Raw genomic sequence first — 15,571 nt, 5'->3', positions numbered from 1 at the left:
TCCACTTGGGGAACAGACTCACAGAGGCCCACGCTTTCAAGCCTAGAAACCAGCAGTCAGAGTTAGAACCCAGCCTTCTCCAACCTCCCATTTCCAGCCTCAGGTTCCCTCCCTGCCCCAAGAGGAGTCCTACCAGCCCCAGCTTCTCAGTCCCTCCTCACTTTACTTCTGCAATCCAGGTGGCCTGTAGACCCCCAAGGGAGGCAGTGGCTCTGGGGGAGGGGAACAAGGCAGCCATGTCCCCTGGGCACGTGTTTAGCAGGAGCCCCCAGTCCAGAGGGAGGAGAGCGGCTCCAGGCAAGGGGTCAGGCTAGGGCAGGGGAGGCACAAGGTCTAGGGGTCCCAGAAGGGGTTCTGAAGGTTCCCTGGGAAAGGGCCATGCCAGGCCTGGGAAGACAGGGCTGCCGGACAGAGAAGGAAGTTGGGCCTGCCTTGCAGAGGAAAAGACAACAGGTACTTCCAGGGCAGTGAAGTGAACTGAAATTCACTCAGTCGTGTCCTACTCTGTGACCCCATGGACTGTAGCCCACCAGGCTCCTCTGTCTGTGGGGATTCTCCAGGCCAGGATATTGGAGTGGGTGGCCATTTCCTTCTGCAAGGCTTCCAGGGCATGGCTGAATGCAAGTCCAGGTGCTGGGCTCTAGGGCACTGGGGAGGCATAGAGGGTAAGTGAGCTGGGTGGGACACAAGCTGGGTGTAAGGAAGACCCATTAGACAGACTGGAGGCACCACAGCACCCAGCTGCCCCAGGACCCAGCCCCTGCCCAGTGTCCACCCAGCGTCCTTCAATTGCCCCCAACCCCCACCTCAGCCTCTTCCTGCCCTTGGCTGAGTGTGAGACTAAGAATAGATGCTCCCTGACTCCCAGCGGAAACCATAGCCTCGGGAAGCCAGTCCTGAGCCTGACCTCTGTTTCCACCATCTGCCGCCCCCCACCTCCACCCCACAGACCATCTCAACACTTCTCACGATTCCCATGTGCCCTTGACCAGGGCCGGGGCAGAGACCAAGAGACCTCCAGCCTACAGCCTGGGAGGTGGGGGAAGCGTAGAACTCATGGTCAGATCCCACCTGTATGTGGCCTTGGATCCAGCCTTCCTGCCCTCCAGGACTCAGTTTCCCAGTCTATAAAATGAGCATTTTCGCCCCCTGCCTTGCAGAGTCCTGCTGTGACCCAGGCACTTGCTGATCTCAAGTCAAGTGTGTTTATCTGACCCCTGCCCTGGCTGTTTACCAGAAGGAGCACTGTCCTTTTATCTCAGGGCAGAGGAAGTGGGAACGGAACAATCCTCCATCTCAGCCCACCCCCCCTAATCTAGAGCCCCAGCCCCACATCCTCTGCCCTCCTTACAGTCCCCTGAAGCCTCATGCTCTCTCTTACTTCCAAAGTTTTGCACGTATTATTTCTGCCCTGTCTCTTGGTGTGGAACTCCTATGCATTCCACAAAGCCCCCGTTCTCACAACTTCTGCCCCATCCCCACTCCAGGATGCCTTTCAGACTCACCTCCTGGGCCCCTCTAAGCCCTGTCCCTTTCTTTGGCCATGCCCTGAATGCAGGAGGCTGGGAATGTCTGTATACAGCTGTATTTTTCTCCAGCCTGGGGGATTTTTGAGGGCAGATGTGGTTTACAGTCTACCTGGGGCTCACAATTGTCCTACCATATGGGCTGGGGCAAAGAGTTGCCCTTTGATGTGGGGGGCATCAAGGCTTTACAGAGGAGAGAGCCTCAGAGCCAGGGTTCTGCCAGATGCATAGGAGTCAGGGAGAGTCCTTGTCAAGGAAGAGGAGTTAGGGTTAACCTGCTGGGGACTCAGACAATGGTATGGAACAGAGGAGGGGCCATCTGGAGGGATGGAGAGGCCAGAAGGATAGTAGGTGGACACAGCGGAGGGGAGATCAGGGCCAGGGCAGAAGTCCATCTTTCCCACTCAGAGCCTGTTCTGGTATGCCCCTCCCAGGCCCCCCAGGACTCAGTGGCGTGAGATCAAGGCCAAGGCAAATGGGTTCCAGACCACTCCAAGCTGTAACTCAGGGCCCAATGAGGCCCAAACTCACCCCTCTATGCCCCAACCCTGCCTTCCATGCATCCTCGAAGGCCAGTCCCAAACCCGTGGACACCCTTCACTCACCCGAGGCCCAAGGACTGTGGGCAGAAAGGACCTTTAAGAAGCTTCTCACTTTCCTGCACCACGGTCTGGGTTCAGTCCCCACGCCTTTGCTCTAGCAGCACCTGACTGCTCACCCTTTACTTTCACAGCTTTGGGCAGATGAGACCCTGGCCCAAAGCCCTGGGGCTTTCAAGGAAGTCCATCTTGTCTGGAGAGTCATTTCCCAGCTTCCAGCTCCCTGCCTCAAGCGCGATCATTCCTGCAGTGATGGGCTCTGGGGAGCAGAGGGAAAGCGTACCTTCCCACCCCCACCTCAGGGACCCAATGCCAGCCTAGGTGCCCAGGTGCTCCCCCTAGAATGCAGCCGCCCACAGCCCTCCCGCTCACCTGCTCCCGGGAAAACCTGTCTGAGCAGGCTGCCCAGGAGGCTTCCAGCTTCAGAGTGCGGTCCCTCTCCCCTCTGAACACCCCTACACCCCCACCCCCAGCCCTGACAGGGCCCTCAAAGAAACCCTACACTGATGAAGCATCTACTGAGGGCCAGCCACCCCTCAACCACCACGCACCCCGCGCTCACCAGGTCTGAGCTCTGGGCCCCTGGGCTGCGATCTGGGCTCCCTGGGGAGCTGACCCCGCCCCCGCCCCCTCTCGGTCTGGGGTGCCACCCAGACGGTGAATAATACGGGGCCTGGCGGCTGGAGCGGCGCCGGAAGGGGGCCTAGCTGGGCCAGGCTTGGGGGAGGGGGCAGGCGGAGGCTCCTGAGAGGGCGCCGGCCACCCCGGCTGCCGCGCCCCTGCCCCTGCGGCCCGTGATCCCACGGACGCCCCCTCCCCCAGAAGGCCGCGCGGTCTCCCCGGGGGCTGGGGGGCTCCCCTTGACCCTCAGCAGCCCGGCCTGCGGGAGGGGCGTGGCCAGCGCGGGGCGGGAGGGACTGATGCGAGACAGACGGAAAGACTGAGAAACTCGGGCAGAGACTGGATCCAGCTGCAGAGCAGAGCCCCCGCCCCGGGCTATTTTTAGACCCCGTGAGCCCCCCTCCAGGCCGGGAGGGGACCTAGTCACCCCTCCTTCGGCCGGGGACCCCGCGCCGCCACGCGCTCCGTCGGTGCCCGGCGGGACGTGGTAGCGCGGGAGTTCTCCCGCTGTGACTTGGTTTCCCTGGACCCGGGAGGCCGAGCTGCCCTGCTTCCGCCTCCGCACGCCCTTCCTCCCGCCAGTCATTTACGCGTGCTCCAGGGCCCAGGACGGCGCGCCTACCCCTGCACGCCCCCTCGACCACCTTCAGCTGACCACAGTTGGCCCTGAGGTAAGGGGCGGGGCATGAGAGTGGGCAGGTGTGGCTTGGGTGCATGCTACGGGCGATCCGCGCTGCCGTGGGTGTGTTCCCGTGGGCGGTGACAGCTACTACGTGCTGGGTGTCCAGGGGCAGTTTTGAGCCTGGGTCCCAGTCTGGAGTGCTGCCTGCCCTGGGCACCTGCTGGCTGGTGTGAGCAAGAATGTGCTTGTGTGTGGATTCCCCTGAGTCTGAGCCAGGCCACTCTATGCCCTGTAGCGCTGCAGCCAAAGACAGTGCTGAGGTGCTGGGTATGGCTGCGAGTGAAAGCACACGCCTGGTTGGCTGTGTGTCTGCATGCACACTCGGAGTTGTGTCCATCACTAACCACTGGCTGCCTGGCCTGGATCGGTCCTGTCCCTCCATCACCCATCTGTTTCCCTCGCCAGTGGTGAGCACTCAGAGGATGCCCATTGGACAGATGAGGAAACTGAGGCTCAGGGGGACCACATGAGTCAGGGCCAAGGCTCAGCTCTAACCCAGGCAGGCTGACTGGGGTGGGGACCTGGTTGGTGTCACAAACAGGAAAAGTTCCCGGAAATTGAGCCTTGTGGTGCGGGGAGCCAGGGGCAGGTCTGGGAGCTGACAGGAGCTTGCGTGTAAGTGTTTGTGTCTGTGTGGGCGTCTGTGGCTTCACAAGGGCGTGCAGAGGGTCCCTACCCTAGGGTGTGCAGGTGTGTACCGGGCATGAGCTGGAGCCAGTGCAGCAACGGGCCTGCTCCCTGCATGTTCGTGCCCGAGGGTGTGATCCTTGGTGAGCTGGGCAGCATCAGAGGACTTAGGGAATGGGCTGAGGTCATACAGCGCATCAGGGCTCCCGCCTGGCTGCTCAGTGTGTGCAGCCAGCAGACAAGCTGTGAGCACAGCCAGGAAGCAGGAAGAGTGCGGGCACCAGGCTGGGGTGGGGTGTGTGTGTGTGTGTGTGTGTGTATGTGTGAGTGAAAACTCAGAGTCTCAATGGCAAGAGCAGGTTGGACCTGGGAAGACCAGCCCAAATGCTGGCAGGCAAGTCAGTGGCCTTGTTGTCCCCGTTTCAGAAAGGGGGAAACTGAGACTTGGCGAAGTCGAGCCCCCGCTTGACAGTGGCAGATCGGGGGCTCCAGTCCGAGCTTGTCTGAGGTCACTGTCACCCCTCCGGGGGGAGGGTGGGTAGGCCCCTGGCGTCAGGACAGGCAGGCAGGCCGGGGGTGGGGTGTTGAGAGGGAGAGGGACTTCTTAAAAAATGGATGGCTTGCGGAAGCAGGAGGAGGAGAGTGGGCAGGCAGTGATGGACCATCAGGCAGAGGAGGGGCCCAGCCCTTGGAATCCAAAGACCACAGTCTGCCAGGGCCACCATGGTAGTGGGGGGGCGGGCAGCCTGGTGCCCACGCCCAGGCCTCTGGGACAGTGGTGGCTGGAGCCCTCCCACCCTCCCCGAGGTGAGCTGAGGGAGCACTGAATGTCCGTCCCGCAGTCCTGCAGAGAGGAGCCAGTACCCAAGAGAGAGAGATTTCTGGAACTCAGGACCAGCCAATCAGAGCTCTGGAACCTCAGCCCCCTTAAAGTCTAGACGCTTCAGGCCTTTGCATTCCTGAAGTGGGACCTTGTTAGAATTCTAGAACCGGGGACTCGTTAGAATTCCAGAACTCTGGATTTTCCAAGTCCAAGCCTCTCCCACTCTCAGGTTATAGGATCCCTGGGTTTGTCCAGCAAATCTGGGGTCCATGCTTCTCCTGAGGCACAGAGAGGGAGAGCAGTTCTCCCAAGGGCCACACAGCGGTGCTTCTAGACCTTGGAGCCCTCCTGGTCAATGTGGGAGGGAAAGGGAGGCCTCGCCAGGTGCCCTTCCTGGCCCGCTTTCCTGGGGAACTTGAGCTGGCTGTTATCACCTGAACCCCTGGTTAGGGGACTGGAAACCACGTGCTGGGGCCAGAGGAAGTGGTGCCAGTTTCCAGTCTCCCCCAGGCCAGGGGCCCTGGGGTTGCAGTTTTTATTCCCACATATGGGAAGTGTGAAACAGACTCAGGGTCTATGTCCCTGAGTACATGAGCTCCTGCACAAAGTAGGGGACCCTGGGGCCATGAGATGTGGGAGGGGCTGGCAGTCACTCCAGGGTGAGGCAGGGGCAGTGACCACAGACACAGTCCCGAGAATGTTTAGAAACAACACATACCAGCTCTTGAGGGAGGGAGGGAGGGAGGGAGGGAGGTTGGGAGCGCCCTGTCCCGAGGGAACTCAAGTGCAGATCAAATCTGAGCTGCGGACAAGCATACCCCTTCCCTGGAGTGGAGGGCTCAGAGGGCCATGCACCGCACAGTGGAAAGGCCACATCCCACCCTCTCTCAGGCTTTAGTTTCTCACTCGAGGCCCCACCCCCATGAAGGCGGTGGTGACCTTGGCTGTCAGCCTGGGAGGGAGGCTCGGAGGAGCTGGCTACCAGGAGCTGGATAATTTATGAGGCTAGATAAGGAGTTGCTGAGATGAATTAAAGAGATGGGGAGTGAGGTGGAGTGCAGCTAAGCACACTCGCTGCTGAGGCTGGTCATGGAACACGGCCCTGGGGCTCGTCATTGGGCCCATTTTATCAGAAGGGAGACTGAGTCTCAGAGTAGGGAAGAGACTCCTCCAAGGTTCGTGAGGGGATTCATGGCAGTCATTTTAGAAAAACTCTATCCCTTTTTGGCTGTGCCTCATGGGACCTTGGCAGTGAAAGCATGTAGTCTTACCTACTGGACTGCCAAGGAATTCCCTAGAAATGATGACCCTCCACACCTACTTCTCACCAGCCTCCGCCTGACTGCAAGGCTTTTGACTCAATTGTACATATTGATCTCCGATCAACTCTGGCTAGGCTGTGTGACTTTGGATTAGTTACTTAACCTCTCTGTACTTCAGATTCCCTGCCTCTGCAAAATGGGGATCATAAGACTCCAAGCTCTCATTTCAGGGGACCCTGAAAGGTTCCATCCCTGGCCAGGTAACTTGATCCCACATGCTGCAACTAAGACCTGGTACCGTTTAATTAATTAATAATAAAATAATGTTGTCGTGGTGGTTTAGTCGCTCTGTTGTGTCCAACTCTTTTGCGACCACGTGTAGCCCTGGGGAGTGAGGTGGGGCTACTCTGTCCATGGGATTCTCCAGGCAAGAATACTGGAGTGGGTTACCATTTCCTCCTCCAGGGGCTCTTCCCAACCTAGGGATCAAACCTGAATCTCCTGCATTACAGGCAGATTCTTTACCACTGAACCACCTGGGAAGCCCAATAAAATAATAATAACTAATTTTTTTTACATTAAAAAAAATAAGTGGACCTTTCTGGGCTTCAGCTGCCTAGAACCCTGTGCCTCCCACCGTCCTGCCTCCCCACCTTTGTCCACTCTGATTCTGCGGCCAGTGGCCCCTCACTGCTGGCACAAGCGTGGTTTGTGACATGCATGCACACCACATGGGAGGCTGGCCCCATGGGTGACCCCGTGCCCTCCCAGCTGTATCCTTTGGGGGAACTGAGAGGAGACTTTTTAAAAAAATTATTATTTAAGTATAATTGCTTTAGAGAGCTGACTTTTAAATGGTGTCATTTTATTTCTCCTCAAACACTGGTCAATTCATCCACACCCCAGACAGTCTGACCCACACATCTCTCCAATTTTCTCCCCCAGCCCCATGCTGAGTAGTTCATAGCCCATTACATCCCTGCTACTGTTTATAGCCTGTCACTGGGGACCCAGTTGCTTCCAGTGAACTGGGTTTTTTTTTTTTTGTTTCCCCAGAATGGAACTGGATTTCAGGGTTTATTTTTTATTAAACAAAAATGGCTGGGGGTGAGAAGGAGTCTACATGATTCTAACATGGGAGGAAGGATGTCCCTAAAAGACCAATGGGGTCAGATCTTCCTCGAGGCCTCCATGAGGAATTGTGACCTCAAGGCTGACCACAGAGCTGGCCTGAGAGTCAGTGACCTCTGGCCGCCAGCCAGTGGCCCTCCCCACACTGCACGTGTCCTATTTTACAGCAGTTGAAATCTGTCCTGCATCCTTCCTTCCATGAAGGACTCAGATGGATGACCCCCAGGGAACCCGAAGTTTAGAGAAGAAAAAATCATTTGCCTGAGGTCGCATAGTTGGTGTCAGGGCTAGAGTTCAAACCCAGAGCTTCTCAACCCTTCTCTGCAACCTGGCAGATACTAACTGATGTCTTCCAGGATTCCCAGAAGAGGGAAAATTGATCCTTGAGGGTCACTGAGCCTGGGGCAGGACAGAGTTGGAGCAAGTCATACTAGTAATTGTAATAGCAGGACTACTACTAGGAGTAGTAATAGTAATGCTTACTGAGCTGAGAGTGGGATAAGTGAGGAGAGGCTTCTTCAAGGAGGGGCTATTTGAGCTGGGGCATTGAAGTTTGTGTAGGAGTTCACTGGGGCTACTCAGACTAAAATGCAGAATGAATCACCAAAATCTTCTCTGCCGCCCGCCTCCCCACAGGTGTCTCTGAACCACCACCAGCCTTGGCCTGATGAAGTGGTGACTCTCCCTGCTATGCTCCAGAACCATGTGGCCCAATGCCAGTTCTCTGGGACCCTGTTTCCGGCCTATGAACATCACACTGGAGGAACGGCGCCTGATTGCCTCCCCATGGTTCGCAGCCTCTTTCTGCCTGGTGGGCCTGGCCTCCAACCTGCTGGCGCTGAGTGTGCTGATGGGCGCACGGCAGGGCAGCTCCCAGTCTAGATCTTCCTTCCTGACCTTCCTCTGTGGCCTGGTCCTCACTGACTTCATGGGGCTGCTGGTCACTGGTGCCATCGTGGTGACCCAGCACTTCGTCCTCTTTGAATGGCAGGCCGTGGACCCTGGCTGCAGCCTCTGCCATTTCATGGGCGTCATCATGGTCTTTTTTGGCCTGTGTCCACTGCTGCTGGGGGCCGCCATGGCCTCGGAGCGCTTCCTGGGCATCACCCGGCCCTTCTCAAGGCCCGCGACTGCCTCGCAGCGCCGAGCCTGGACCACAGTGGGGCTGGTGTGGGCCTCTGCGCTGGCACTGGGCCTGCTGCCCCTCCTGGGCGTGGGCCACTACACTGTGCAGTATCCCGGCTCCTGGTGCTTCCTCACACTCGGCACCGATCCGGGGGACGTGGCCTTCGGCCTGCTCTTTGCACTCCTCGGCAGCATCTCGGTGGGGATGTCCTTCCTGCTCAATACCATCAGTGTGGCCACCCTGTGCCACGTCTACCATGGGCAGGCGACTGCCCAGCAGCGCCCGAGGGACTGCGAGGTGGAGATGATGGTGCAGCTCATGGGCATTATGGTGGTGGCCAGCATTTGCTGGATGCCACTGCTGGTGAGTGGCGGGGGTTGGGGGAGGGGACTGCCTGGGGCCTGGGTTAATCCTGAATAGATTCATAACCCTTAGGTTCTCATTAGCCCAAGAAAATGTGACCCCAGGGTCCAGGGGTACTCCCTTGAGTGAGACACAGATAACCCCAAACTGGGGGCAGGACTGGGACAGAAGCAGTGTCCTGGGACTGAGATGTCCAGGGGAGGGGCTCCCAGGCTCTACCCACCCCAGGGGGGTATCAGAGAAGACTTTCCAGAAGAGGGTCATTGGAGCTGGGGTTTTGAAGGAGGAAGAAGAGCTTACCTGCTAGACGAAAGCAGGGAGGATATTCCAAGCAGAATCGCTGAATCATTTCTACCTTGTGCCTAGTTCTGGGCTGGACCCCAGCCCAGCATATTCAGCCCATGTGCAACAAGGACTTACCATGTGACTCTGGCTATGGGCTTCCTTCTTCCAGCCTCAATCAGTTCCTTAGATTTTAAAAGAAAGAAGAAAGTGTTTGTTGCTCAGTCATCTCCAACTCTTTGTGACCCCATGGACTGTATAACCTGCCAGGTTCCTCTGTCCACGGAATTCTGCAGGCAAGAATACTGGAATGAGTACCCATTCCCTTCTCCAGGGGATCTTCTCGACCCAGGGATCAAACCCGTGTCCCCTGCACTGCAGGCATATTCTTTACCATCTGAGCCATGGGGGATGGGGATGATTTAAAAGGTGCCTGCCTCCCAGAGTGATTCAGGAGGAAATGAACTCATGCATCCATTTGTTTCTTCAACAAACGTTGATTGAACAACCAGCGTGTTGCTGGCTCTGGTCTAGATGCTGAGCAGGGAACAAAAAGGACAAAAATGCTCGACTTCCTGGAGCTCCTTGATCGTGGTGGTGGTGGTTTAGTCGCTAAGTCGTGTCAGACTCTTGCAACCCCATGATCATGGGGAAGACAGCAAATAAACAGTGCATAAATAAGTGAGATGGTAGATATTAGGAAGTGATAAGGGCTAAAACAAAAACTAAATCTGTGGGATAGGAAGATTGCAGATTTGGTTGTGCTTTGTTTTGCTAAATGTTTTTACATGTGTCAGTGGTGGGAAAAGAAATAGAAGGGAGCATAATTTTTTTGTGTGTGATATGTGAAGCTGCAGGCATGACGGGCCCCGGGGGAGCAAAAGTTATAGTATGATGCTTCTGGCTGAGCAACGTGCTTCTGAAACTCAGTCACTGGGGTGTCCCTCCCAGGTCTCTTTTCATACAGCTGAGACCGTTTCTATTTTTGTTTATTATAATTATTATCATTATTATTTACTGAGCAGCATCCAGAGGATGCTTGTGAGCATCTGATTCAGGTTTCCCCCTCTCTGCCTACAGCACTTCAGGGCTCCCATCTCCCTCAGGATAAAACCCCAAGTTCTCCTGCAGCCCACAAGACCCTGCAAGACCTTCTCCACCCCCTCCCTGCCCTTCCCTCCTCCCTCTCTCCCCCTTGCTCACTCTGCTCCAGCCACACCAGCCTCCTTGCTGTTCCTCCAACATGCAAGGCATGATGCTGCCCCAGGGCCTTTATATGTGCTATTCTCTCTGCCTGGAATGCTCCCCCAACCCCAGATCTCCATGTGAATCACTCCCTCACTCCTCCATGTCCTTGTTCAAATGTCACCTTCACCAAGAGTTCCCTGACAAAGGTCTGCCTCAGCATCTTCCTGATCCCTGCCTTCCAGGCTTGACTGTCTTAGAATACCCCAGATGACCCCTGCCCCTCCCCTGAACCATGGGAGCTGAGACTCTGAAGGATGGATAGGAGATTAGAGAGATGTGTGTGTTAGTCACTTAGTCGTGTCCGATTCTTTGTGACCCCAAGGATTGTAGCTCGCCAGGGTCCCTGTCCATGGAATTTTCCAGGCAGGAATACTGGAGTGTGTTGCCATTTCCTTCTCAGGGATCAAACCTGGGTCTCCTGCATTGCAGTTGAATTCTTCACCATCTGAGCCACCAGGGAAGCCTGAATAGGATATTTGTTGTTCAGTTGCTCAGTTGTGTCCACCTCTTTGCAACCGCATGCACACCAGGCTTCCCTGTCCTTCACTATCTCCCAGAGTTTGCTCAAACTCATGTCCACTGAGTCGATGATGCCAGCCAACCATCTCATCCTCTGTTTCCCTCTTCTCCTCCTGCCCTCAATCTTTCCCAGCATCAGTGTCTTTTCTAGTGAGCCAGTTCTTCCCATCAGGTGGCCAAAGTATTGGAGCTTCAGCTTCAGCATCAGTCCTTCCAATGAATGTTCAGGGTGGATTTCCTTAGGATTGATTGGTTTGATCTCCTTAATAGGAGATAAGCTGCCAGATGAAAACCAGGAAGGCAATTAATAACCACTGAGTCATTAAATGATTCCCAAGTCCCCTTTGGCAGCCAAGTTTTTCCTAAAAGGCCATTTAGTATACCTTTTAAACACTGTCTCTGGGACAACCACACAGCTCTTGTATTGGGGTGTGAAAGCTACCTGGAAATGACTGGGCACGCCTGAGTGCCGAAAGGACTTCATTTATGGACTCGGAAATGTGAATTTCATGTAATTGTCACATGTCACAAAATATGCTTTCTATTTTTTTCTCACCATTGACACATGTAAAAACATTCTTAGCAAAACAACAAACCAAAAAGGCACAAATAAAGCAAACAAAGCACAACAAAAACAGGCGGCAGGCCAGAGCTGGCCCATGAGCCATCTCAGCTCTAAGACCTCCCGTGGCTACCTGTTGTCCCAGAGGAAAGGGCCACAGACACTTCCCTCCATCTCACTGGGGAAACGCCTATTCTCCATCTGATTACCTCTCCCAAGCCTGGCCCAGTGCTTCTTCTGGACTACAACAGTGCCTCCATGCCTGCTCGGTCACACCCACCCCCACCGCCCAGCTGAAACCACCTGGGCATGTAAGTAGAGCCTGAGTCCATTGTGGCCATGGCACTGTCCCCAGAATTGCCCAGCACACAGTAGGTGCTCGGGAAACTACTGTAGTAATCCAATATAATATTAATATTAATCATAGTATAATTTAAATTATAATTATGAAATATAATACCCATTATAATAATTATTTGTATTTGAATTAATATATATAACAACTGTGATATAATTGTTAAATACTATATAATATGTACTATAATTATATAGTATTAATAAATACTTAATAACTATATCAATCATATATAAGGAAGCCCTAGTTAACACTTAATAATTATATCAATCATAATATATATTTATATATTATATAATTGTTAAATACCATGTAACATATAGCTATATACATTCATAATTAATTATATCAATTATTATGTAATATATGATTATATATTATATAGCTGTATATAACTGTTAAATACTATATAACATATAACTATAATTAGGGGGTTTCCCCAGTGGCTCAGCAGGTAAAGAATCTGTCTACAATGCAGGAGGTGCTGGTTCAATTCCTGGGTCAGGAAGATCTTCTGGAGAAGGGAATGGCAACCCACTCTAATATTCTTGCCTGAAAAAGCCCATGGACAGAGGAGCCTGGCAGGCCATAGTCCATGGAGTCGCAAACAATTGGACACGACTGAGAAAAACTATTATAATTACATATTATTAATTAATATTTAATATATTGATCATTATATAGTATATATTGTTAAATACTATATAGCATATAACTATATATTATTAATATTTAATAATATATTGATCATTATATAATATATAATTGTTAAATACTATATAATGTATAACTATATTTATGTTATTAATGAATACTTAGTAATTATATCACTCATATGTAATACATAGTCACATTACAATTATATATTATATAATGACATATATAATTTTAAATACCATATAATAAATAATATGGTTCTAATTAACAATATATTATTAGGTAACTATATTAGTATACTCTATAACCATTTATAAATTAGTGTATATAATAAATTATATTATGTATTGTGTAATATTAAATATATATCCAATATTTAATAAACTATATTAAACTGATTTGCTATGTTTAACATAAAAATTAATATAAAATTTTTGTCATAGAATTTTATAAACTATAAATTTCAATATAATATAAAATGACAAAATAACATAAATTTTAATTATTTAATATAAATCTTATACCATAATTTGATATATTATTACATATAGTATATATATTTGACATGTGTAAAGTTTATGTAGAACATGTGTTTAATAGAATAATAACACTGGCAGTCACAGTGATGCCACCTGTTTGCACCTGCAAGTCCTCTTTGCCCACCATCTTTAATCATGTCCAGCGGAGGAGCAGGAAAAGTGTGCTGTTTTGCAGCCACATCAGCTGAAGCTCAGAGAAGTCAGGCAGATATCCTGAAGGTCACACGGCCCAGCAGGAACAGAATCAGCACTGGATCTCGGGGACAGCAGGTGGCACAGGCAGGTGTTGGTAGAGGGCAGGGCTGGCTGCCAGCCTGGCCCCTGGCTGACTGCTCTGGCCCCTGGCAGGTCTTCATCGCCCAGACGGTGCTGCGGAGCCCGCCTGCCATGAGCCCGACGGGGCAGCTGTCCCGCCCCACGGAGCGGCAGCTGCTCATCTACCTGCGAGTGGCCACCTGGAACCAGATCCTCGACCCCTGGGTGTACATCCTGTTTCGCCGGGCAGTGATCCAGCGCTTCTACCCTCGCCTGAGCACCCGGTCCCGGTCACTGTCCCTGCAGCCCCAGCTCACCCGCAGGTCAACAATTCACTAGGTCCTAGGCTGGACATAGTGACAGCTCTGGAAGGACAGAGCACCCTGCCAGAATGTCCCCCACCAGACCTTTATCTTTCGCTTCTGTCTGTCCTGATGCCCAGGAGCCAAGAGTGCAGCATAGACAGAGGGTTTGAACAACAAAATTGTGTGCTATCTTCCATCAGCCCCAGGGACACCCCCTCAAGTCTTCCCTGACTCCCCTTTCCAAAGCCCTTCCCCTCTCTCAGCCCCTACTTTGAGTCCCCTCCCAACCCCAGGAAGGATGTGACGGTGCTGGGCAGGTATCTGGAGGAAATCAGACTTGTAAGCTTCCCCTTGCGGAAATCCTCCAAAAATAAGGGGCTCCGACCCCTGAATCTGACCTGCTTACTGGGGTGTGGTTGATTCCCTTTGACACCCCAATTCGTAAAGGCTCTGTCTAGAAAGGTTGAATGCCAACAGACCCCCTCTCTTGCCAAAATATAATCTCCACCTCAGCTTTATTTTCCTTTGGCTCTGAAATCATCCATCATTGAAGTTTCTGGTGTCAAGATTCCTATCCAGCCCACAGCTGGTGAACAGGACTAGGGTGGGGGTTGGGGAAGCCCCAGCTGAGCAGGACTAGGGCGGGAGTCGGGGAAGCCCCTAGAGGTGAGGCTGGCTCCTCACTCCTCTACCCCCACCCTTTATTGAGTCTTGCCTGAGCATTTCATGGTTGAGATCTCCTGGAATCCTGCCTGCAACCCCAGGAGTGGGTTCTGGGTTAAACCCATTTTGCAGATGAGGAAAAGGGAGGACGAGATAGATACCCAGAGACCATGGGGTACACGCCTGCTTCCTCCCCTGCAGATTAAGCGCATGCCTTCATCAGCTTGTGGTTTCACCATCTATCCACTCAGCCCCTCAGACTCCCTGCACCTTGAGCAAGCAGCTCCTGGCCCACAGTAGCTGCTCAATAAAAGTAGATTGATCTTGTACAGACTGATGTGTGTCTGCAGGGCCCTCAACACCTGCACAATTAGCACTTATAAGGTGCCCAGCACATAGTAGGCACTTAAGAAGCATCTAGTGTTTTCGTGTCAGCCCCTCTTCCTCTGCTCTCCCCCAAATACTCGCCAAAATAACACATCAGGCTGCAGGGGTGGGAGGTGCCTTTATGCCTTTATTCCCCATGAGCCCTCAAGGTACATGAGAAGGAAACTGCCTCTTGCCTCCCCTGCCCTCCCCTACCCCACTGCCCTCCCATAGACCTAGGATCAGCTGTTTCCACCCTCCCTTCCTCACCTGCCCCACCCCACTTGCGGGGATAGGGGTGGGTGTGGAATGAGGTCACCTGCTACTTCTAGGCAACCCAGGCAGGGAGGAGCAGGAGGAGCAGGATGGGGGCCATGGGGGCCCCAACTATGTCACGCCCAAGCTACTGCCCTCCATGGTGGGTTAGGAGTTCTGACTCCCGTGGAGGTAACCCAGACTCCCTGAGCATGGAGGAGGGGGCAGGCCCCTCAAATGAGGGTTCAAGGGGCTGAGAACGAAGGAGGGCCACCCTGGGGGCAAAACTAGGGATGACAGATTTGGTGGGTGGGGTAGACTTCTGGGGTCCCAGCTGGGGCTTGGGGGAAAGGGCTGGTTTCTGGGGGGTTAAGGGGAACTGTGGGTGTGGGGCCAGGGGAGAAGTTGAGGGGCTTCGGCCAGGGCCAGGGTCGGGCAGGGTTTCTCGTACCAGATCATGGGGCTGGGGCTGGGGGCAAGAGATTTGGCTAGGACCTGGAGTCGGGGCTCTGGGTGGTGGGCCTAGGTGTTGAGGTCGGGCATAAGGGGTGGGATCGGGCTGGGTTTTGGGGTCAAGGCCTGGGGTCTGTGGGCAGGGCCCCTTTCTAGAGCTGAGCTGGATTCTTGGGCTGGTCTGGCTTCTAGTTTCAGAATCAGATTCAGTTCTGGAACTAAGGTGGACTCCAGAGCTGTGCTGAGTGTTTGAAGTGGTCTGGGTTTCAGAGCTGGCCTGAGTCTCAGAGCTGAACTGAATTCTAGAGCTGCACTGGATTCTGGAGCTGAACTGGACTCCAGAGCTGAGCTG

At 53.3% G+C, this 15,571-nt stretch overlaps 1 protein-coding gene across 2 annotated transcripts; it reads left to right on the top strand.

Moving 5' to 3' along the window:
• On the top strand, positions 3,062–14,479 carry TBXA2R (thromboxane A2 receptor). Of its 2 annotated transcripts, XM_005682579.3 has the most exons (3): positions 3,062–3,417; positions 7,908–8,760; positions 13,271–14,471. In XM_005682579.3, exons 2-3 carry the CDS (start codon positions 7,975–7,977, stop codon positions 13,514–13,516), a joined length of 1,032 nt encoding a protein of 343 aa, XP_005682636.2. In that variant the 5' UTR covers positions 3,062–3,417; positions 7,908–7,974; the 3' UTR covers positions 13,517–14,471. The 2 variants fall into 2 exon arrangements, with proteins under 2 accessions (XP_005682636.2, XP_017906320.1); XM_018050831.1 differs by lacking the exon at positions 3,062–3,417 and having other exon boundaries at positions 7,975–8,760; positions 13,271–14,479.

Source organism: Capra hircus, chromosome 7, assembly GCF_001704415.2.
Source record: "Capra hircus breed San Clemente chromosome 7, ASM170441v1, whole genome shotgun sequence".
Classification (NCBI taxonomy): domain Eukaryota; kingdom Metazoa; phylum Chordata; class Mammalia; order Artiodactyla; family Bovidae; genus Capra; species Capra hircus.
This window is presented reverse-complemented; position numbering and strand designations above follow the sequence as displayed.